Raw genomic sequence first — 22,369 nt, 5'->3', positions numbered from 1 at the left:
ATAGAAACGGTCAAATGGTCCCTTTCCTAATGTTAACAATGTAACGATGACAGCGTGTAAAGAGGAGCACCGTCCAAACGCTGCAAGCGGATGTTTAGTACAGTAGGTTGAAGTGGTCGAGGATAGAGTAACGAGAACAAGTCTGCATAGCACGCATATGGACAGGCCTAGTCTAATAGACACACGAGGCAATAGAAACAGTCCAAATGGTCCTTATCTTAATGTCAACGCCGCGGCTGTTGGTGAAAGATACACATGACTAAATTGCCTCTGCTCGATGTTTGCCAGCACTCCCCGAGCGCCACATGTAAAGACCTTCTGTAGCGCAAGCACTTGTCATGCATCTATTTCACCTTCACTCTCTACGTCATGCGCTCTTTTCTGGCCGGTACTGTCCGCAGCAGTACTGACGGGTCTCCTGACCATCCTCGTCTTTCGACTGTCTCAGTTGGTGTTCGAGTACACGTTGATACCACTTTTGTAGAACCAAATCCTGACACACAGTGTTAGGTTCCAACACTATGAAGAGCCAGCAGCATTTTGGTTGGGCATGCACCAAAGCAGAGGAGGGTTTCGTGACGTGAGTGACCGCGGGTGCCCGGGCCAAGAACACGGAACATTTAATTCCGCCGCCGAACGGAAGTTTGTCGCAACAATGCCGAGTTGAGGAGGTTAAACACAAAACCTAAGGGGGTGTAATTGAAACATCAAGAGGGAAAGCATTCTCTGTCACGTTATTAAATGACTTCGAAACCGGACGGTGGCAAGAACATTTAATTCCGCTTCCGAACGGAGGTTTGTCGCAACAATGTCATTTTGAAAGTAACAGATCCGGGTTCCTATTCACATATTCAGGTCATACCTCCTCAGATTTCTGTTCAACCTCCTTAACTCTTAGAACAGCCTCATGCATGCATAACTTTTTGATCGGAAAGCACTGATAGATGCAGGATACTTCCTTGTACCATGCATAGAGGCAGAACACCACTGAACGCAATATTCACAGAGTAACAGGCTGGAAGTGAAATAGTAATAGTTTGTAATACTCTATAATTGATTAGAAACAAAAAGCTAATTGCGTTTTCGACATTAGCAACGGAATCAAATAGAGTAATGAAGTTTCCCTGAATACCCTTCAATACCTTTTTGCTTCTCTCTCCATGCATATGGTGTTCAGTGCTATTCGTTCTCTATGCATGGTAGATGTGAAGATTCTGCATCTGGGGGTGGTTTTCGATCAAAAAACCATGAATGCATGCAGCTGTTCTGGACATTTAGCAAAATCTGAGGAGGGAAACCCAGATCTGTGAATAGGAACCCGGATCTGTCACGTTATTTAATGACTCGTACCATTAATACCTCCTTGGCCATTCCGGCCAAGGAGGTATTAATGGTACATGCCGGACGGTGGGGACGTGGGTGGGGACGTGGGACGTGGGGACGGGACGCCTCACGTGGCCTCGAGCGAGTAAGCAATAAGAGTGTGGAACAACCGGGCCTCGTCACCGATTGTTCCAATTTCCAATTTCCCAATACAGCTCTCGCCGTGTAAGCCAGCCCGTCTCCGTTAAACGCTCGTGGAATCGAACGCGCATGGGCCCCCGATGAATTCAACCAGCCGAATGAACAACGTGTTGAACATCACTCATCCATGCTGCAACTCAGGTAGCAGGAACTGACGATAAACTGCGTTGCAGGGCCTTCATAGAAGGCTGTTGCCAGGTTGCGGGGGGGTTTCTTTAAAATCATCCGCTGAGTACAAAACCGGACACCATTGGTCCTTGCCGGCAATATATCTCTTCGCACATGGCTAACAGATAACAGAGGAAGAAGCAGAAATACCATCACCCTCCATTCGGAGACGGTTCTCCGCGTCATACTGACAACAATTCACCGACCCCAGGTTCCAAAACAACAGGTAAATCCCGCCACTATGACGCGTTTAAGAATCAAACGCAGTGGGCCCCAAGATCTCGACCAGCAGTGTAAGTAACCTTCAGTGTTGAAACTGAACACATTGCCCATTGCCGACACCTCATAAAGAGCTGACGGACATTGAGTCTTGTTTGAAATCACGTAATCTTTGTAGGTTTCATCTTTTGGACAGGACTCGACTTTCCTAGCACATTGATACAGGGTAGGACTACAAATCGCAGAAATGCAGAGAAGGAGGAGAGAAGGAGTAATCTCTCTCGCCGCCACAGTGTGTCACCGAGCTCACTGGAGAAGAGAACGAGGGTTACGCGCTTGCAACTCCTTCTATTGTCCTCGAATCTCTCTGTGGCGCTCAGACCACCCTCATAAGCAGCTCTGTAGACGTGCATGCATCCCCACCCTCTTCTGAAAGACAATTTGCCGGCTAATGACCATCAGCCTCGGGCTATGGCGGATCAGAAGTGACAATATTATTTGATGCCGCGTTTCGCATTTGCGCAATGTGCATTTGTTTGGCTCGGCCGACTCGGCCACGGGCTGAGGGTAATTGAAACAACTAAGAAGTAAAGGTAATGTGATTAGGAATCACGAGTAACTGGAGCTAAAGAGGGGGGAGACAATAAAATAACTAATGCTATGGCGAGATCCCTAATCCTATTAGGAATTACAACATATGTTATCTAAAGAGGGGGGAGGCAATACAATCACTCGGCGGATAGAGGGGGGAAAGAATAAATCCTTGCGACATTTAAAGGGGGGGATAAAAAGAAGGTATAACTGCCGTGGAAGCAAATCCTTTAAATGTCAATAGTAATGCTCCTAACTAGTTGCTCCTCACATTATTACAAAGTCCTTTACCTTCGGTTTGGAGCGGCCTCACACTCTGGCGGAGTCGGCCGAGCCAAACAAATGCGCAAATGCGAAAGGCGGCGGCAAATAATGTTGTCACTTCTGGTCTACCAACCCACGCGCCCACGCATCGATTGCGCTTTGCAGTCTACACTCTCCACCACATCCAGCACCCAATTCACCTCTCATCATGGCTGCCTCTGATACCGAGCGATTGCTGGCACTCCTCAGTGCCCATTCCATCCCCGTCGTCACCGTTGAGGGCACGTCCAAATCATCGATGCGCCTCAGCGACGCCATGGCGTCAAGGCTGCTCCCCACCGACAAGCTCGCCATCGACGAGGAGCTCGGCAGCCAGCTACACGATGCCATAGTTCAGGCTATGCCGTATCTGGCAGTTCCTGTCGTTGGTTCTCAAGATTGGAACTCTATCAAGGGTGGCATGGACTTTGCGACACAGAGTGCCGCACGCACCCTCAGCGTTCAGGGTGAAGAGGGCCTCACAACGTTTCTCTACGCCTTCATGTTCGTGCCGCTGAACTTTATGTTGGGCGTGTTGCTCTCCCATGTGGAGGGTACACTCCATTGGGAACCAGTCTACCTCGGGGATTCCAAGCCTGACATACGTCTCGTTTGGATTCCCAAGCAGCCGCCGAACGGTAGCCCGAAGACCGAAAAGGCCTTGCTTGAAATGAAAACGTCACGGTCACTGCCACTCGCCGCGATGAACGGCATGCTAGACGACATCGAAAGAGCCCACATTGTTGTGGCTCCAGGTGGATTGACGATGTTTGCGCAGGGGACAGCAAACGAGACGCGTTCGGGGCAGACAACTCTGCGCATTCTCGACCAGGTAAGCGACAAGCCATTAAGCTGGGCAAGGGTTCCTGACACGCCAGTTTCGCAACAGCATCCGCGCGCGACAGGTCTCGTTGGCCGCGCTATGCAACGGCGAGTGGTGCAACGCCGTGCACATTGACGGTCGCGTAGCAAAGACGCTTGCTTTTGGTCTCCCTGTGCAGCTCACTTCGAGACCGAGTATCTTGAATTTGGCGTCCTCCCCCCTTGGCCTGTTCCTTGGCATGTCGATCCGAGCGCTGCAGCTGTCGGGTATCGACCTCGCCCGAACACCACCCTGTCCCACTGCACTGGCCCAAGGAGACGACGAGGGAGCAGAACCGAAGAGCAGCGATTCCAATGTTCAACCTGACGCGCCTGCTGCCGACCAACGCACTAGCGACGGCCCCAGCGGCAGCTCCACCGTACCCATGACCAGGCAACACCCCGGGTCGTCTAGCACGACAACGGCACGGCCAGAAGACCAGATAGCCACTCTGCCCACGCCACCACCCTCACCCTCTGGGCTCAACATCGTACGTTTACTGCAACGGGCATTACTAACGGTAGACCGGCAGGGCCGTAGATTGCTTCTGTGGCACCGCGCCCCATCCCCTCAGGTTTCTCCCCCTTGGCAGCGACCATTCCTCCAAGACGGCCCGTATCCGCCTCGGACCCGAGCGCGGCAAGGGGGCCATCTGGAGTGCCTACGACGCAACCGTCGAGACCGACACGGCTTCATACGCTGGCCTGGTGTGGAAGGAGCACATACCCCTCTTTGTGCCAACCGAGGAGGAGAGCCGCCATGTTCGTCGTGCGGTTGAGCACGAGCTGACCCTCCTCCGTGGTCCCCTCCGTGGCCTCCAAGGTCAAGTAGTGCCTCGCGTCTTCGGCGCATGGGAAACTGGCGACGGCCAGGCATTTGCGATACTTATGGAGGATGCGGGCCGGCAGCTCTCGCCCCGCGAGCGTACCGATCCTGCTGTTCAGTGAGGATCCCCCCCCCCCCCCCCCCCCCCTCTCCCCCACCCCCCATCTCCCGGGCGCTAACTGTCACAGGACCGCTGTCACCGAGGCCGTAGATGCGATATTTGCGGCCGGAGTCGAACATGGCGACCTCGAATGGCGGCACATCCGTGTCAAGGAGGGCGGGGCGAGCATTATGGTGATTGACTTCGACAAGTCTGGCGTCCTGGACGAAAATCACGCCTCAGACAGCAAAACCGAGTACCGCGACGAGATACTAGCCGAGCTGTTCGCCTCTGCTCCACCTTAGTACCGTTCCAGGATAATGCTTCTGCTGTGGGTTCGCTAGTGTACATGCAGCTCGACCGCTAACAAGCACCAGCCCTTCCCACCCTCCACAGCCATCTTTGTCTCGCATCCCGTGGACAAGTTCACCTGTTCCCGTGCAGCATATCATGATGTCTCCTCGTCGCATGCAAGACCGAGTGGAACATTAAGCTATCAGTCGCCACCACCACCGCCACCACCACCACCACCCTCACCCTCAACTCCGATTTGTAGAAGGTCGACGAGGGCGCCTGTCTCCGCCGCCGAGGCGTTCTTCGCCGGCATTATCCGCTTCACCCCCGGCCCCGGCCCATCCCGTCCCTGCAACACCACACCGGCGCCTGAGATCATCGACTCTCAGTCACCCCACCTCACCGCGCCAAAGTCATGGGTCTCACGAGGGACGTACGTGTTAGCTGGGGGTCGATGTACGTTTGCCACCAACTAACCCACACGAAGACGAGGATGCCCGTCCACGCAAGCGTGCTGCGTGGGGTCACAGGAGATGCTCGACAAGTTTATGCAGTTCGTTCAACCGAGAAAAGGAGCGTAACCAAAAGTGGATGCAAATGTAGAGGAGATTCAAACGTTCGCTCCAGAACAAGGAACCTAGTCAAAACTGGATACATTTGTACAAATTAAACCTCATGTACAGTGCTGGCTTGTCCAGGAGCACTTTCGAGTTTCCAGAGACAACGACCATTTGTGTAAGAAACGATATGCATGTTCATATCACCTTCCAGTGATTCAGTGAGGATGGCAAGGACTGCGCAGAACTTAAAACCACCAAGGAGTTCAAACAACGGCCTCCAGTCATGCAAGTCACCCTCCGCAGCTCGCCTTTTTTTCAATCGCTGCAGATCATTCTGCTCTTCTGACCTTCTGATGGGGGCGTCGTCGTAGGCATGCTGCATCAGTTGACGTGGACGGGGAAAGATGTCTGATGTGTGATATCTGATGCACTGATGCAAAGCATCAACCTTTCCTCCGTCGCACTTTCAGTCTCTTGCGCAACACCCTCAAAACAACAGGCCACAATGAACCACCCATCACGCTTAATCCCCGACAGCGGAGCCCAGTACGAGAAGTTCCTCTTTACCGCCTGGCCGGGAGTCCACAGCATGTGGACGGGCGACAACAAGGAGTGGGAGGTCGACCGCTGCCAGAAGGTCATTGGAGGTAGGTGCCAACGATACGTAGAACCTACCACTGACTGGTGTCCCAGAGATGGAGACCGTGATGAAGTTCCGGCTGCCCCGCTCCAGCAAGGGATACGCTTGGCCATATGATGCCTCGTTGTTCAAGGTATGTCCAGGTTCGAGGCATGCTGCTGTGGTTACTTCTGATACTTTTGCAGACGGGCACAAAGTGGGGAATCCCAGAGATCTACGCCCAGGGTACGGCGTGGGTGAAGCAAGCCCACAGCATGTGCGGCGAGCCGTGAGTCTGTCTCGCCGATCCCATCGCTGAGGCGCATAGCATTGGAACCACTCCCGATGCCAACCTCAACCCATACACCATGTACCTCCTGGCCGCCATCTGGGCAATTATCGGACAGGGCCGCTGCCACCTCACAGGCCTGATCCTCTCCAGCGAAGTGTCGGTTAGCTCCTACCCCTCTTTTGCTAACTGTCCAGCGGCACCCCACAGGAACTCACCTTCAACTTTCGCAACCCCAATTACACCATGGCCACAGGTTTCACCTCCCCACGCCCCGTTACGCTCGCCCAGTGGGTCCCCGAAGAGTGCAACCTCCTCCCCGAATCCAAGTTTGCGTCCTGCTTCCGCCTCCAGTTCCAGTTCCCTGGAGACAACTTTGCGGCGGGCTCCGACTTCCACACCGTCTTCAACCCCCTCCCGTACAGCAACAACCGTGGACTCGTGCCCAAGGGTCCCTTCCGTGACCCTCTCGAGAGGCAGAATGTGAGCCTCGCTCCTCACTCATGTAGCATAATCCGCGGCTGACCCCCATCGCAGGAGATCTTTGAGGCGTACTCGCAAAAGCGCCACATGGCCAAAATGACGATGTGAACAGTCCCCAATCATTGGCATCTCCTCCAAGACAAAAAAAAAAGCACGGCACACACGCTCCCAGCCAACTCTTGACACCCTGTAGATTTTGTAGCTATCTTCGACACACATGTAATGTTTCTCGCCTGTGAGAACCCCAAAGAGCTGTCAGAATGCTGTCTCAGCCAGCAGGCGGCAGCAAGCTATGACACAGTAATGACATACAGGATTTGCTACATACATCACCTCTTTGGCGCAAAGAAGGCCTTGATGCCACTGACAGGCTTCTTGGCCTGTCGACTACGACCACTCCCGCTCCCACCTCCGCCCCCGCTTCCTCCTCCTGCACTGCCGTGCCGACTCGAACTTGCACTTCCACTCCCACCATCCTCCTCCTGCAACGACAGGGCAAAGTGATAGTCGTCGTGCTCTTGCCTTGCGTGTGAAATCCATGCTTTTTGCTCATCGGCAGGTACGCCAGGTGGAGCCGTAAACGTCGTATCGCACTTCGGACACTGCCAGGCCCCCGGAGTGTCTGCAGCAGGCGGCGTGCTCGGTGAAGGTCGTGCATCGGGTGTAGGATGACTGCTGTCCTTGATCTCGTCCTTGACCACCGGCGGAGGCGTCCCCCTGCCTTGGGCGAGGAACGATTCGAGAGCGTTTGGCTTCGGCTTGGTGTGGAGAGTAGGCAACCGAGGTCGCTTGGACGACGAGTCATTTGACAGGACTGTCGTCTCGCGTGGTCGTTTCTCAACATTGCCAGTTTTGAAGAAGCCCTCGATCCCTTGCTGACCTTCCTCAAGCTTGTCGAGGCTGGTGAAGGCCAGACCTATCTGAATGTCAGCTCAACGTATACAATTACGAAGCTCACATTGCTCAGCTTCATGGTCCCCTTCGCTAGCGGCTGGGTCGATTCGTCCCACAGCTTGCGAGCATGCTTGACAATATACTCGGTGCTGAGGTTGCGAGTAAACGGAAACGGCGCCTGACGAGAATGAGATGCTCCTGCACCTGACGAGCGGATGGAGAGAACGAGAGTCTTGGGCCACAGACCGGGCGTCACGCCTCGTGCCTCCCGGAGACGAACGTTGAGCTCGCCAGCAAGAACAGACAGCCAGTGGTGGCCTTGTTCTGCGGTACGGACGTTGGGGATGGTGTTCTTGGATGCGAGCATGGACTTGGTCGCGAGCTTCTCCTTGACCTCTGTGTGGTCGATGCCCTGGCCAGTTAGAAGATCCGGACACGGGGAACTCACCCTCAGAATGTTGTACACCCATATGCTCTCTTCGCCAAACTTGGCCTGTAGGTCCTCTAACGGAACCGTACTGACGTCAGCTATCATAAGTGGCTTGAAGCTCACAGCATGTCGCCAACCGTCTTGGCATTGAACTCGGCAGCCATTGCGCTACCAAGCTTGCCGCCGAGGAATCGGATCTGAGGTGTCAGCTGAGGTAGAGGTGGAGAAAGCTCACATCTGTGAAGTCCATGTCCCTCAGGAACCCAGGCGTCGCTTCAAGTCGCATAACCGTCTGGGCGTTCGGTTTCTTCCAGGCGGAGCAAAGCTGATGGTCAGCTTCAGGACGGGTGGAGTAGATGAAGGTGACTCACCTTGGCAATTGTCTTGTTATGTGCGATACCTGCCGAACACGTATAATGCAGCCGCTTCCTGACCTCCGCTCGAACGTCCGCCATGATCTCGGCGCCGATACACAGTGCGAGATCTTGCCATGTGCCAGCCTCGTCCCTCGACGTCGACTTCAGTTTCGTCATCGACCTGGAGTGGGAACACAGATCCGGCGCGCGACCAGTCTATTGCTGGTGGTGGAGGAAGTGGCATGTCGAGACCGTCTGGCGCATCGTCTGGAACAGTGGCAATGTATGGGTATGAGGAGAGGATACGTTCAATGACCATGGGGGTGAGGTCCAAGAACGCCTCGTCAATGGACGCCTTCTCTGGCGAGTAAGCTCCAGTCAATTACCACAGTAACCCACCCAGCTCGGCCGTTGGGGCCATCTCCCGGAATACGGCGAGAATCTTGAGGCTCTCGCGGCGGTACGGGTCAAGGCTGACCTGTAAAGTTAGCTAGCGGCTCATGCGGATAACCTACCTTGTGCGTCCTTCGGTCGACGTCGTCCCAGTATCCAGCCTCGCTCTCGCCTTCACGATAAGTAGCGACGTGCTGGACCACGAGGTCTGGGCAGAGTTTCTTGGCATCCTCGATAAGAGTCATTCTGTAATGTTAGGCCCATGAGAGGACTCTTGTACCCACCTCTTGATACCGAACTTGCGGGCCGGATAGTTGACCGCAATGATCGAGTTCCACTGTGCGCAGATGATGGGCACGTCGTCGGGGAGGCCTAGCCGTACTTGCTCAAACTCTTGCATGTCAGCACAGTGCCTGTAATACTCGACTCACGAGCAATGCTGCGTCGATATCGCAGTGTCCCACCACTCGCAAAGGGTTGCTACAGAGGTCAGCTAGGGCTCCAGGGAGGTCACTCACAAGACGGTCATCGCCGCGGCACTCAGCAAATGCCTGATTGGTAAGCTTTAAGCAAGTCCGTTAGCTCACCTATATGTCACACACATTCTCACCATGCTGCCTGCGGGACGGACCCGCGAACATGGACGCCATGGTGGACAAGGGACCGTAGGGTATGACGCTGAAATGGGAGATGCAAGGAATGAAAACAGTCGCTGGACGGCGGGAGGTTGGGTGACTGGAACGAACCGTGCCTGGGAAATGACGGCCAGAGTGGAGGTGATCCACCCACTACGGAGGCTGGCGTGTCGGTGTCTCTTCCTTCTTCATATCTTGTTTGGGCCATGGAATTTATCCATCTCACACCTAAACGACCTTCCACAGGTAGCAAGGTTGGTTGGCACTGGTTTCAAAACACACCTGACGTTTCCAGCCCAGCTCCACCAAACGTGCCAGGACTGCGGACGTCATTCGCACGGCCGATTCCGGGATTGCTCCTGTCAAGCATCTCGTCATGAAAGATCCTTTCCCCAATCACAGCCCAGTTTTGTCGCAGGACGTTGACATCAAGCCAAACAATGGATCCCCCCCTTACTCGTATGCCCCCCTCGCCCCCTACAATCTATCGCAGGGCTCCCGTCGCGGCCAAACCCGACGCTCCCCGATGCTCTTTCTCTCCACACCATGAACGCGTCGGCCCCAGCGACGCAACCTTTGAAGAGGGCGAAAAAGGCCTACCAGAACAAGATGGATGAGCTCCTTAACCTCCGTGTCAGTATCTCAAGGGCAAGATCCAACACGTCAAGTCCAAGACCGCACTGATACGTGTCGAGCTCAACGAAGACGAGTCAGAAAGAGGCCAGGATCAATGAAGCGATGGCGACGACCAAGAACGTCGATGCCCAGAGCATGGAGTACGGCCAGCAAATCAAGAAACTCGAGACTGCCACTGAGGGTATGGGAAAGATAGTCACGAGGATCAAGGAATCCGGCTCGTTCCCCCTTGAAGAAATCGCGTTCCGGCCTCCCCACCTCCCCGCTTCTCACGGTGCCTCCTATTACATGCCCATGTCCATCATCGTCGGGCCTGTGTAGTGACTTTCTGTTTCTAGTAGTAATGTTGTAGATGTAAGTACTTTGTAGAATTCCAAGCAGGTTGCTGCCTGGAGTGATAACGTTGTGTAAACTCCTCTATTTGTGACAGGGTGAAGCCACACCCCCAAGTCCGACCCAACTCACTTGTTGGCCAAGAAACCGAAAACGCGAAAATAGTGCTCAGAAGGAAAGATCATGAGTGAAGGGAGAGACAGAGGGCTCCAGTCTAAAGCGTTCCCTTCTTACCTGTGAGGGTACGGACGCTGCCGGCCCAGGACGATGGCAAAACAAGCGCCCTCCCCAGCGTTCGTCAGGATGCTAAACAATAGTGCCTCTCGACCCCCACTCTACAGCGTCACAAGACCACAATTGCCCGTCGGCGACACCAAGCCTGGCATATTACCCTTCGTTGAAAGCCGCCGGCGGGCACAGAACAAAGCCGGGTCGGTCAATTGATCGCCGACGGTCACCAACCTTGTGGCTCAATGCCCATGATCCGTAAGCACCACATCGCGCCACTTTATTCGTATCCGGGTTTTGATGGGGGCGAGGAGGATGTCCGGCGGTGTCGGTCTTACTGGGCGGCAGGAAGGGGTTCGGTGGCTCCTGTACGCAGATCTTCTGGATCTCGGGACCATGCTTCGCGTCATTGACATTACACATTGACAGCGAGCGATATCTTCGGACCGACGCACCGGCGCAATCTTGTCGTACACAACACACTTGCCTTCGGGCTGGGGTCGTCAGTGACGTCAGTGTCAGGACCAGAAAGAGAACCAGAGCCAGAACCATGACCTGCCCCCGAAGCCCCAGTGTGTGCGGAAGGCGAGAACCGTCTACATCTAATTTGACGAGGCTAGGCGCAAAATGGGCCGGGGTAACAGTGATACAACAGGGTAGTTCGGACATGCAAGGTGTTCTCTTGGTGAACGGGACACGCACACGTTGCCGGAGAGTTTATCGGGTCCGTCTAGGGCCAAGCGCTGCGTTACTTGACTTGGCAACCAAACTTCTAGATCGAGGTCGACGCCGACGTCGACGTCTAGATTGCTTGTGGGGTACGTTGGAGGGCTGAGGTCCATGTCTAGGCAGTGGCCGCTCGCTCGAGCGCGCTCAGCACGCGCACCCGCCGTAGCCGCTCGCCGAGTCGTCGCCCAGCGCAATGACCGACTGGGGGTTGCGGACGGGCTGCGGACCGCGTGTCCAGAGGGATGGGGTGGCGAGGATCTGCGCGTACGTTAGGGATGAGTTGTGGGGCACGGACTTACGCGTCGGACGAGCTCCTGGAAGGCGTCTGTAACGTGGACGTTTGTCTTGGCAGAGCACTCTGGAGAGGGATGTCAGCGGCCAGCGGGTGAGAGAGCGACGGGCGCAACTCACCGACAAAAAGCGTGCCCATGCGGTCGGCGAAGGCCTGGCCTTCCTCGGAGGTCACTTGTCTGGAGAACTCCTAGAGATGTTAGTTGTCATGTAGGTTGGCCCACAGTCTTCCCGTGTGAGCCACCACCAGCGCAACACGGTGTGGCTGCCAGACAGAAGACCCGGTGATTCCAGGTCCACCCACCTTGTCAACCTTGTTGCCGACAATAATCTTGACAACGTCCTCGGAGCAGTACGTGTCAATCTCGCGGAACCACTGATGAGCTCGTCAAACGAGTTGCGCGACGAGACGTCATAACTGGATCAGGTCAACTTCAAGTCTATCATCGTATCAGCTGCACCCACCGAGGACAACACCTTGGGCTCCACGATAGTAGCTCGACGTGAGCGTCCGGAAACGTTCTTGACCCGCAGTGTCCTGTTTTGAGTCAGCAGCTTGTATCGTGAACGATACGCTGTCGGTCGTGTACACCGCCTTACCGTTGACAGCGTAGGCCAACTTCCAATGAGGTTGTGCATGCCCTGCAGACCAGTGTTGACTCCAAGACCACCCGTGGGTGGGAATTGGTGGGCTGCGTCGCCGATCAAAACCACGCGTCCTTGAACAAAGGTGTCGGCCGTCGTGGCGTTCATCGCCCACATGCCCACACTCTTGACATCGACCTCGAGGTCGGGGATGGCGGTCGCCTCGCGGACCCACCAGGCGCACTTCTCAGGGGGCCAGAGCTCCTTCTTCCACTGCTCCTCCTTCATCATCATCTGGCAGAGCCAGCGACCATGAGTGTCGAGAGGCTGAAGAACGCCGCTGACGTTTTCGTTGCCAACGAAGAGGAGGACACCAGTACGGTCCTGGATGTGGGACTCGATGTCGGCATGGAAGTAGGTGTTGATAAAGTGGTGGATGTCCTGCTGGCCAGAGCGCTTGATCTGCAGCTGCTCGCGGATAGGGCTGCTGTAACCGTCGGCAGCGACGAGAGCCGATCCCTCGAGCTCGTACGTTTTGCCAGTGTCCTTGTCTTCGACCTCGATAACGACACCAGTCGCGTCCTCTTCCGAGCCCTTGATCAAGCCGAGAGAACGCTGGTTGAAACGAACGTCCACGAGACCAGTCGAGATGGCCTTGTCGAGAATGATCATCTCAAGCAAGTCTTGGCTCGACATGACGGGCTTGCAGGGCGAAACATCCGGGCCGGGACCTTCGAAACCGCCAGAGTGGATCTGACCAATCTCGTTCTTGGTGACCTGGTCGAAGAAGCGGATAGGGCTCTTCCAGGCGCTGTCGATACCGCGGAGACGTTGATAGACGTCGTCACCCCAGTGCGTGGCAATCTCCATGGTGCGCGTGTTGAAGTTGCGGGTCTTGGGGTGCCAAGCGACGCCCTTGTGCTGTTCGATCAGGATGGTCGGGACGTTGAAGCGGGCGAGTTCGAGAGTCGCGGCGAGGCCGACGGGGCCACCACCAATGATGATGACGGGTTTGGGAGCTTCCACAGGTTGGATGGTCATGCTGCTAGTCTTGTGGATAGGTTGGAGAGGAAGGGGTGTCCACAATGGCGATGGACTTTCGGCCGTATATATGGCAGCCCGAGCCATCACTCTTGGGCAAAAGCAAGCCCGGAAAGCTCAAGCGGTCCCCGGGACGGTGCCCGATGACCGGGATCCGGACGAGCGAGACCGTGTTCTGCACATGTTGCAGGTTGCCGGTGGGTCGCCAATATGTCCCCCATAAGTGAGTTGATGAGATGGTCAACCACAGCCGGAGAGACGTGAACGCATTGACCAGAATGACCCAGGCACCGGGCGGCTCGGTATCCTTTGCCCACCATCTCCCACCGGGTCGCTCGGGAGATCGCTGGGAGACGTTGCTGGGACGCCTCTGGAGGCGCGTTCGTTGCAGGGCCATGAAGATGGTGTTCGGTGTTGCCCTGCTGTGGATCGCTTCATCACCCAGTGGCCACACCGGGACCGAGTAAAGTCAGAAGATGTGTACCCCAGGAGTTATCTTGGCAAACCCCACAGCGCGGTTTCGCTTCGGTTTGCGGGGTGTACTCCCTCCACGGTTCTCGTCTTAAAGAGACTTCAGGCCCCACAACACTCCCCACGGTCACTCACCAACCTCCACGGTGCCCCCCATCCCCCCACACCAACTTCATCTTTTGAACCCCGGACCCTGGTCACCCGCGCTGACTCCAACATGTCGCCTCTGCCTGACCTCGAGAAGCCGGTCACGTCACACATTGAGGACAAGAACGACATTGGCATCCGCCTCGCCAAGCTCGATGATGCCGAGCTCGACACTGCAGAGCGCCACATCCGCGACGCTGACACGTACACGGATGAACAGTACGCCCGCGTGCGTCGTAAGATGGACTTGTAAGTGCCAAACGCTGTGAAGAGTGGCTGACGTCCAGTATTCAGCTGGTACGCTTGCAATGCCGAAACCTCCCGCACACCTGTTATGTGGCTGACGTGAACTGGTAGCCTCTGATGATGATCAGCAAGTTCTACACCTCGTTTCGTTGGCTAATGCAACAGCGTACGGCCTACAGTTTGCGGACAAACAGAGTCTTGCCAACGGCGTCCTATTTGGTCTCCGCGAGGACACCAAGCTAGTAGGCAACGAGTATGCCAACCTTACAACTTTCTTCTGTGAGTCTTCCATGGGAAACTGCCCTTGTATCTAACGTCACAGTCATGGCGTACGCTATTGGCCAGCTGCCGATGGGTTGGCTCTGCCAGCGTTTTCCTATCGCCAAGGTTATCGCAACTTGCGTGATTCTTTGGGGAATTACCGTGATGTGCATGGGTGCGGCCCACAACTATGCTCAGCTTGCCGCGCTTCGCGTCCTTCTTGGACTGTTTGAAAGCGTGTTGACGCCTGGTTTGCCCTCCTCACTGCCTCTTGGTACTTGCGGTCCGAACAGACCATTCGCCAGGTATGCTATTACACAATGTCGACATTTATCACCGTCATTTCCAACGTGATCATTTACTACCTCGCCCTCCATGTTCAAACCCACGGCGGTATCGCTGCGTGGCGTGTCATCAATCTCTTCCTGGGTGGCCTTACCGTGTTTATCGGAATTCTCAACCTCCTCGTCTGGGGGACCCCGGAGAACGCGTGGTGGCTTACCAAAGAAGAGAAGAACATTGCACGCTCGCGAATTGTGTCCAACGCTAGTGAGTGCCACATGTTTACTCGCTCTGACGCGTTCCAGCCGGTGGTGGTGAGAGTCACCCTTGGAAGTGGGACCAGATCCGTGAATGCTTCAAGGACCCCCAGTACTACTTTTTCATGCTCTTCAACATCCTCATTACTATCCCCAACGGCGGTGTCACCACTTTTGCGCCACTGGTCTTCGTGTCGTTTGGGTTTTCGCCTTTAAACACGGTCCTTTATGCCCTTCCCCAACAGGCTATCGGCTTTTTCTTCCTCCTGGTCCCCGGAAACATTGTCAACATCTTCCCTCGTGCCAGGTTCCCGTTCGTCATATTGATCACGGCCTTCTGCTGCGCCTGCCTCCTTTCGGTGGGCCTCATGAAGGGCACGGCCGACAACAAGTGGACGCGGTGGGCCCTCTTCTCTTTCTGCAGCACCTACAGCTGCGCCATGTACCTCACCTGGCCGCTCATGTCCATCAACGTCGCGGGACGTACCAAGAAGACCTGGATCAGCGGCACTGCGCTCATGACGTTTTGCATTGGCAACATTATCGGTTCACAAATCTTCCGCCCGTCCGACGCCCCTCGCTACCTTAAGGGCCTCACCGGATGTGCTATCGCCATGGCCGTCTGCATGGTCGTTGTCGGCGCCTGGTGGTCTTACTATGAGTACACCAACCGAAAGCGGGACCGTGACTTTGTCACTTCGGGTTTGACCAAGGAGGAGCAGGACTACCAACGCAAACTTGCTGGCGAGACCGACCTCACGGATATCCAGGTGAGTGCCACAATGTGTATATCCCAACTGACATCCGCAGAACGTCCACTTCCGCTACACCAATTGAGATGTCACGAGGATGGTGGAGGAGGTAGACGATTTGGAGTCTTTGGTGAAGGTTTTGGGAACGGTAGCAGCGTGGCACAAAGTTAGTAGTAAAGCAGCAGAGTATGGGCAGGCTTCGTTGTAGGAAAGGATGAATTCGAAGTTTTGGCCGCATACCTGCAGACTGCCCCACAGCTCCATAGACCAGTGGGCGATCCGACAGTCCATTGCATCACTCACAGGCCAGCGCAGGGTGCTTGGGACACGGCGTGGCCGTTTGGCGAAGCGTACCATGCTGAAATGCGGCCATTTTTACGTGATTTGATCTGGGGTTTACATTTCCAATACCAAAACACTGTTACATCCTAATTGATTTGAATGGGCGCCGCCAGCAAAACCCTTGGCCGGTTGGCTGCGATTGCCGATCGTTGCGGACGAGACCGTTACCTCCATCTCTCCTTTACACTCTTGTCCATCATACCATGTCGCTCAGCTGCACAGCATGAGTAGTCAAGCAGATTCATCGTCGTCATCATCGACCCCACGCCTTGGATGCCTCACATGCCGCCGGCGAAAGGTACGCGTCGTGGCTGTCGTTCCAAAGCTCACACAACAACATAGGTCAAGTGCAACCTCGAGCAACCCACATGCGCCGCCTGCAACAGGCTGCAGAAGGAATGCGTCTGGCAGGATATGAGCGCTGCTCCTCCTCCACGCCAACCTCGTCGCCCTAACGATTCGGCGTGTGAACAGTGTCGCACTCGCAAGGTTCGTTCTGCGAGATCGCTTGGGCCGCGGATGTAGCTGACTTCCAGCTCAAATGCGAGGGGGATCCCCAACGAGGTGCTTGCACGCGGTGCCAGGCGACTTCAACAGCGTGCGACTGGTCTTCTGAACGTGTAGTTCGGCAACGGACCTCTGCTGGCCCATCAACCAAGGCGTCCACGTCGACACCCTCAGCGGCACCTTTGGCCTCTACTGCTGGCCCATCGATTGCTGCTGGGCCATCGTTCCCAAACGAACTGTCTCAAGCTGAGACCGAGGCGATGATCGACCTCTATTTCGAGACTGTTCATCGTGAGTCACAGCTTTTTATCTTATGGTCTTGCGCTAATGACAAACAGACTTTGGTTTCTTGACGTTCATCCACGAGATGCGATTCAAGCGGCTGCTGAGTCGCGGCAAGGCACCGCGCGACTTGACAATGGCAATGGTCGCGAATGTCCTTCGGTGAGTGACAATTGATGGCTTCCATGCTGACAGAAGCTTCACGTGCGATCCCACTCCCGAAAACCTCGCGCGAGGAGACGCGCTCGTCGACGGCATCATTGCCTCTCTCCTACCCCGTGTCCTCCAAGGATTTGGCGTCATTCAGCTCATGACACTGATTCTCGTGTCCCACTACGAGGGCCAACGAGGCAAGACTGGTTCTCGATTTCTCCTGTCAGCCCTCTGTGTTCGGTGAGTGTCTCGTCCTGTCACCCGAAGCGTGTTGTGATGGAGTAATGGGCGTTGCATGAATCGGCGGCGCGCGCTCCGTCAAGTACAAGCCCATGGGCGTGTCCGTGCTACAACACAGCTAACAAACGCAGAATGGTCCAACTAATGTCCTTGAACACTCTGGATCACACCTTTCCGGCAAAGCTGCCGGAGTCGCACCTGTCACCGCTCTTTACATACGAGGCGCTGCGCCGTGTGGCATGGTCGGTCTTCTTCCAGGATTCGACGCTGGATGGAGGACGGTACGGGTCTAGCCTCGTCGACCTCGGGACATTTCGTATCCAATTGCCTTGCAACGAGCAAAGCTTTCTTGGAAACGACAATTCACGGACGGAATCCATCTTTGCGCCTCCTTCAGAACATACTGCCATGCTTGGACTCTCTGCCTATCTCATCCGTGCCACGCACCTTCGACGGCGTGCACTAAACGCCGTGTTCCGAATCACGCACCACGACCTGCAGGTACCCGAAGTTCAAGCCGACCTGGCAGCCATTGAAGCGACCGTGAAGGAGTTTGTCAACTCGATGCCAGCTCGCTACCATTTCACTTCGGACAATGCCTTCCTCCACCGTAAACGCCTGCCAGCGTTCTTGCTGCTTCACCTGCTACTCCACAAGCTCTACATCATCGTCACCATGATGAAGCTTGCGCTGTATAGGTTGGACCCGGCGTTTTCACACCTTATCCCCCAGGTTCGACACCAGCGTATTTCACATGCTACAGCAGTGTCTGGGATCCTGGCCGAGGGCCTCAAGCAGAACACGACGTTTGACTTGCAGGCGTTCGGCGAGGCGTACTATGCTCTCGAGATCCTCCTGTTCGAGCCTCGCCGGTTGGTGGCCACGGATTCGAACGCAGACGCCATCGCAGCTGCAATCCCGCCCCTGCTCGCACTCCTTCGTATTGGTGGAAGACGTTCAGAGGTGATTAGGGTCCTTCACGTCGAGGCAGTTCACCGACTACTGCGCTGCGACTACCTGCCCCTGCTTGACAGCTTTGACCTCGAAGCGTTTGGCAGCGAGTATCAGCCCGGTCAAGACGAGGCCGAGTTTGATTTCCGCGACTTTCGCTTCGCCAAGATTGAGCGCCTGCGAAGCGTCAGCCGTCCCACCTGGCAGTTCCGCGACGAGCCGTTACTCGAATATCACCCAGACCCCGAGTCTGGTGCCAACTCGGCTGTGGTCTCGCCTCGTCTTGATGCTTCGCACGTCAACTCGTCCAATGCGAATGTGCCGTCCACTCTCGACCTATCACCACTTGGGGGATCAACACTCGACGGCGGCGACTCCCTCAGCGACCCCTGGGTGCGCTTGCTGGACCCCATGGCGAATGTTGCCCCTACGGGTGTGCAGGACAACTTTGCGTGGCTGTTTGGAGAGTCTAGTCGGCCACGGCTGCAAACTGGAGACCCCACGGAGTTTTGGAGTCAGATCAGCCGGGAAGATGCCTACGACGGTAGGCCATGAGCTCGGCCGTCTGCTCCGTTGGCAGGCTGGTGAGTGAGTACCGCAAGCCGCTGTTCTCGGACCACACGAGCGGCCGGGCGGCGGCGGATCCGCGCGGGAGAGTCTTTGCTGTTGCTGCTGTGCAACCAGTGGCTGTATTTGCCATGATTTTCGATCGGGGAGACCGTTGAACAGCATGGCGAGGTGGACAGGACGAGAGATGTGACATGTGTGTGCTACTCGTTATGCAAGGTTGGGTTCATTGTGACGAAGCGCCTGTGGTCAAGTGTGTCGTCCCGTCGCGCCACAGTGCCCAGCAGACGTGAGAAGAAGATTGCAGGCACTTCACTGATCACTGGACTATTGCTGACTTGATTTCAACGTCGGTGTGATATCGGCACACTCCAGGCTGACCCTTTCACCGTCAACTGCGAAATGGTACAGCCAACGGCAGACAATGCCTACATTGAGGCATACTTGACGCAGTCAGTGTTGTGTGAAGGTGGGTACTTACGTACTGCACTGTACACATGTGCCAAGACAGCAAACATGAAACGAGTAGGGGACCATCCGCGGCTATTGCACCGCTGTTGCCCGACCATCGCAACCATTGTGGCCAAGAGAGGGAATGGGACCTGGAAGTGAAGCGGCTTCTGCCACGCTCCGTCGGAAAACATCCCGACAAGCTGTGGATTGTGCCTGCACACTGGAATGCTTGGCGAGACACTGCAACTTGTCGAGGACACCGCTCCGCCGTGTACACAATACATTATAAATGGCGTCCCAATTCCAGGAGCCCAGACATACCATTCAACAGCAAGACCACATCATGCAGCTCTCAACACTCGCACTTCTCTTCGCCACTGTCGGTTTCGCCACAGCAGCGCCTGCGCCGCGCGACTACTGCCCCCGCAGCCAAGACGTGAAGACCGGCGCATACATCGACACTGGCTGTGGCACAACCCTGCACCCACATGGCAAGTGGGACCTGTGCGTCCGCACCAAATGGGATATTGCCGCCGGCAACGATTTCTTCCTGTACGTTGTTCCTGCCAAACACCAAACACTCTCTAACGTCCACAGTGGTGAATGCGTTGCGGGATACTCGGGAGGGAGTGGCGGACGCTACCGCTTGAACAGGGGTCGTACGCAGATCCAATCGAAAGAGAGCAGCTCGGACGCGTTCTGCATCACGGCGCCAATCAGCGAGAGCGACGGAGACTGGGCCAAGGTTCATTCGTGCCGTGGTCTCCCCAGCCAAACGTGGATCGTAACCGACAACATGTCCATCAACCTTGCCGACACCAACAAGTGTCTTGAAGTTTCACACTTCCCCGGTGCCCGGCTTCGTGTGGCCGAGTGTAACGGGTCAGACGACCAGATTTTCGACATCCTGGGTGGCGAGGGTGTCCCTGCTTTCACCCCGTCGGGGTAGTATAGAATGGCATTAGAATTACAGAAGCTTCAGTTCGTTTATGCAGCCGCTTAAAGCGTGATAATGGGAGTCAGAATACAGAGCCGTGTTGGTGCCAAGGAAAGATCGAGGAGAGCGAGATTCAATGTTTGTGTAAAATAAATGCCAAATTCACCTTCAATTCTGCTGACACGAGCCCACCGCAATCCATGTTTCCAGGATGGGCTGGGGCACCTTTCCATCCACCGCACACGAGGCGTACAATCTCCACTTGCATTGACTGAATGGTATACTTATACTCAAAACAACTAACCCTCTCCAAATACCCGCGCCGCCCACAGTCCCACCCACATACTCAATGAAGCTCTGCGCTGGCAGGGGGGCCCTTGTACACCCGACGGGCATACACCAAGTACCAGACACTGGCGATGGTGATAAAGCCTCCGAGAACAACGCTCGAGTAGTTCATAGTCTGAGCGGTGACGGGGATGACGGCGGGCATGCTGAAGATGACAAGGCCGAGCGGGGCCCAGATCATAACCACCCAGTTGCAGACGAGACCCACGATGCGCCTCGTGAAAGGTGCAGACGAGATGCTCTTGCGGCCCTCGAGGAGGCTGAGGAGGATGGGAAGCGCGTAGGCAGCCATGAAGGCGTTGACAGCCGTGCTGACGAACGAGTTGAAGGCGGTGGTGCTTCCCAGGTCGATGAGGCAAAGCAGGCACTGGACAACGAGACACAGGGCGATGGCGTAGGGCACGTTGCCACTGGGGGTGACGCGCGACCAGATGGCCGATCCGGGGACGGCGTGGTCACGCGAGAACGACCACAGTTGGCGCGAGGCGGTGGTGTTGATGCCGACGAGGCAGTTGAAGCCAATGTAGAGGATGCCGAGCATGAGGAGAATGGCCCCGGCGTCGTTGCCGACGATGAGCTTGTAGGCGTATGGAAGAACGATGCCGTTGGCTGTGGCGTTAGTTTCACGTCTAAATGCAGTTGCAAGTCTAAACACAATGTACTCACGAGCCTCGAGGAGGACCTCGGACGAGGGCATGGTAAAAGTCAAGGGAAGGATGAATGCCCACGCGAGGACAAACGACGCAGGCATCATGCTGTAAGCCATAGCACGCGGAACGTTGGTCTCGGGCTTGTGGACCTCTTCGGTCATGGCGAGCACGAAACCCGGTGCGCAGTTGGCGTATGCGCCGGGCAGGAAACCGATGAAGAAGGTCCAAACATCACCCCAACCACTGAGCTGAGGCTCATAGTGGGTAAACGCGTACTTTGCACTCCTACGTCCAGCCTTGGCGCGAGCTGACAGAACAATGATGTGGGCAAACTTGTAGACCCAAGTGACAATAACGTTGGTCTTCTCCATAAACGTCAGATAGCGAGGGTTCTGAGAGAGGGTCAGGGACTTATTCACACAGGAGCTTTGAACTCACCATCAAAAGGGGAATAGCGGCAAGGGCGAGGAGCGCGTATGCAATAAGAATGTAGACCCATTGAGCAGGGCTCCAGTCAGGGTGAACAATGTTGACGGTGGCGACAATGTGCTGTGAGATGCCAAAGGCGACAGACGTGGTGGTGAGGAGGACGGCCGTGAGGAGGAGCCAGCCGTTGATGTACGAAAGGACAGTGCGGAAACGCTTTGGTGCGAGCTGAAAGGTCCAGTAGTACGCGCCCGCAGAGGTTGGCCAACGAGAGGCAAGTTCGCCAAGCGAAAACGCGATCGTCCACTGCAGGATGGTAACAATGAGGGAGCCCCAGACCATGGTCATCGGGCCACCGCCATAGATTCCAGTAGCCAGCGTTGTTCCGTAACCATATGGGACAGCCAAACCTGTCAAGTTAGCCACACCTCGCGCTTCAGTTCTTGACGTACAGGTGATCGACATGGCAAAAACGTCCATGAAGCCTCGGGTGCGATGCAGCTCGGCTTTGTAGCCAAGCTCATGGAGCCCCGCATCGCCATCAAGGTCCTCCTCGTGGGCCACAATAGTCACATTGCCGGCCTCCTTGGACGAGGAGAGGGACGGCGACCCTGGTCGCAGATGTTTGGTGTCGGTAGGTGCCACAGTTTCAACGGTCATGGTGGAAGAGAATGAACAAGACGTGGGGGAGAGTGGCAATGGAGTTTGT

The 22,369-nt window shown here is 55.6% G+C and overlaps 9 protein-coding genes across 9 annotated transcripts; 6 read left to right on the top strand and 3 right to left on the bottom strand.

Moving 5' to 3' along the window:
* Nucleotides 1–2,974: 2,974 nt before the first annotated feature.
* Nucleotides 2,975–4,897, top strand: EHS24_004733 (uncharacterized protein; the record flags this gene model as incomplete). Its single annotated transcript, XM_028620290.1, has 4 exons — nucleotides 2,975–3,637; nucleotides 3,684–4,157; nucleotides 4,192–4,610; nucleotides 4,681–4,897. 4 exons carry the CDS (start codon nucleotides 2,975–2,977, stop codon nucleotides 4,895–4,897), a joined length of 1,773 nt encoding a protein of 590 aa, XP_028479262.1.
* Nucleotides 4,898–5,951: 1,054 nt separating this feature from the next.
* On the top strand, nucleotides 5,952–6,945 carry EHS24_004732 (uncharacterized protein; the record flags this gene model as incomplete). Its single annotated transcript, XM_028620289.1, has 6 exons — nucleotides 5,952–6,093; nucleotides 6,140–6,219; nucleotides 6,272–6,354; nucleotides 6,394–6,513; nucleotides 6,552–6,837; nucleotides 6,892–6,945. 6 exons carry the CDS (start codon nucleotides 5,952–5,954, stop codon nucleotides 6,943–6,945), a joined length of 765 nt encoding a protein of 254 aa, XP_028479261.1.
* A 160-nt stretch (nucleotides 6,946–7,105) lies between these two features.
* On the bottom strand, nucleotides 7,106–9,560 carry RAD30_2 (DNA-directed DNA polymerase eta rad30; the record flags this gene model as incomplete). The annotated part of the gene is made up of 14 exons (XM_028620288.1): nucleotides 7,106–7,127; nucleotides 7,330–7,757; nucleotides 7,796–8,127; nucleotides 8,180–8,235; nucleotides 8,285–8,358; nucleotides 8,397–8,486; nucleotides 8,533–8,561; nucleotides 8,608–8,877; nucleotides 8,917–8,995; nucleotides 9,033–9,156; nucleotides 9,195–9,303; nucleotides 9,342–9,390; nucleotides 9,429–9,461; nucleotides 9,513–9,560. 14 exons carry the CDS (start codon nucleotides 9,558–9,560, stop codon nucleotides 7,106–7,108), a joined length of 1,743 nt encoding a protein of 580 aa, XP_028479260.1.
* A 531-nt stretch (nucleotides 9,561–10,091) lies between these two features.
* Nucleotides 10,092–10,502, top strand: EHS24_004730 (uncharacterized protein; the record flags this gene model as incomplete). The annotated part of the gene is made up of 2 exons (XM_028620287.1): nucleotides 10,092–10,178; nucleotides 10,260–10,502. The coding sequence occupies 2 exons, from the start codon at nucleotides 10,092–10,094 to the stop codon at nucleotides 10,500–10,502; spliced, it is 330 nt and encodes a 109-aa protein (XP_028479259.1).
* A 399-nt stretch (nucleotides 10,503–10,901) lies between these two features.
* On the bottom strand, nucleotides 10,902–13,388 carry EHS24_004729 (uncharacterized protein; the record flags this gene model as incomplete). Its single annotated transcript, XM_028620286.1, has 9 exons — nucleotides 10,902–11,141; nucleotides 11,198–11,236; nucleotides 11,393–11,573; nucleotides 11,629–11,729; nucleotides 11,771–11,829; nucleotides 11,883–11,952; nucleotides 12,067–12,146; nucleotides 12,228–12,300; nucleotides 12,363–13,388. 9 exons carry the CDS (start codon nucleotides 13,386–13,388, stop codon nucleotides 10,902–10,904), a joined length of 1,869 nt encoding a protein of 622 aa, XP_028479258.1.
* Nucleotides 13,389–14,076: 688 nt separating this feature from the next.
* On the top strand, nucleotides 14,077–15,889 carry EHS24_004728 (uncharacterized protein; the record flags this gene model as incomplete). The annotated part of the gene is made up of 7 exons (XM_028620285.1): nucleotides 14,077–14,255; nucleotides 14,294–14,303; nucleotides 14,432–14,531; nucleotides 14,575–14,750; nucleotides 14,807–15,062; nucleotides 15,101–15,822; nucleotides 15,863–15,889. 7 exons carry the CDS (start codon nucleotides 14,077–14,079, stop codon nucleotides 15,887–15,889), a joined length of 1,470 nt encoding a protein of 489 aa, XP_028479257.1.
* Nucleotides 15,890–16,369: 480 nt separating this feature from the next.
* Nucleotides 16,370–18,834, top strand: EHS24_004727 (uncharacterized protein; the record flags this gene model as incomplete). The annotated part of the gene is made up of 6 exons (XM_028620284.1): nucleotides 16,370–16,444; nucleotides 16,489–16,635; nucleotides 16,683–16,944; nucleotides 16,992–17,097; nucleotides 17,134–17,328; nucleotides 17,460–18,834. 6 exons carry the CDS (start codon nucleotides 16,370–16,372, stop codon nucleotides 18,832–18,834), a joined length of 2,160 nt encoding a protein of 719 aa, XP_028479256.1.
* A 754-nt stretch (nucleotides 18,835–19,588) lies between these two features.
* On the top strand, nucleotides 19,589–20,248 carry EHS24_004726 (uncharacterized protein; the record flags this gene model as incomplete). The annotated part of the gene is made up of 2 exons (XM_028620283.1): nucleotides 19,589–19,851; nucleotides 19,897–20,248. The coding sequence occupies 2 exons, from the start codon at nucleotides 19,589–19,591 to the stop codon at nucleotides 20,246–20,248; spliced, it is 615 nt and encodes a 204-aa protein (XP_028479255.1).
* Nucleotides 20,249–20,582: 334 nt separating this feature from the next.
* Nucleotides 20,583–22,320, bottom strand: EHS24_004725 (uncharacterized protein; the record flags this gene model as incomplete). The annotated part of the gene is made up of 4 exons (XM_028620282.1): nucleotides 20,583–21,193; nucleotides 21,251–21,626; nucleotides 21,673–22,070; nucleotides 22,113–22,320. 4 exons carry the CDS (start codon nucleotides 22,318–22,320, stop codon nucleotides 20,583–20,585), a joined length of 1,593 nt encoding a protein of 530 aa, XP_028479254.1.
* Between the last annotated feature and the right edge of the window lie 49 nt (nucleotides 22,321–22,369).

The sequence above is a fragment of the Apiotrichum porosum genome (genome assembly GCF_003942205.1).
Source record: "Apiotrichum porosum strain DSM 27194 chromosome Unknown scaffold_2, whole genome shotgun sequence".
In the NCBI taxonomy this organism is placed as follows: Eukaryota; Fungi; Basidiomycota; class Tremellomycetes; order Trichosporonales; family Trichosporonaceae; genus Apiotrichum; species Apiotrichum porosum.
This window is presented reverse-complemented; position numbering and strand designations above follow the sequence as displayed.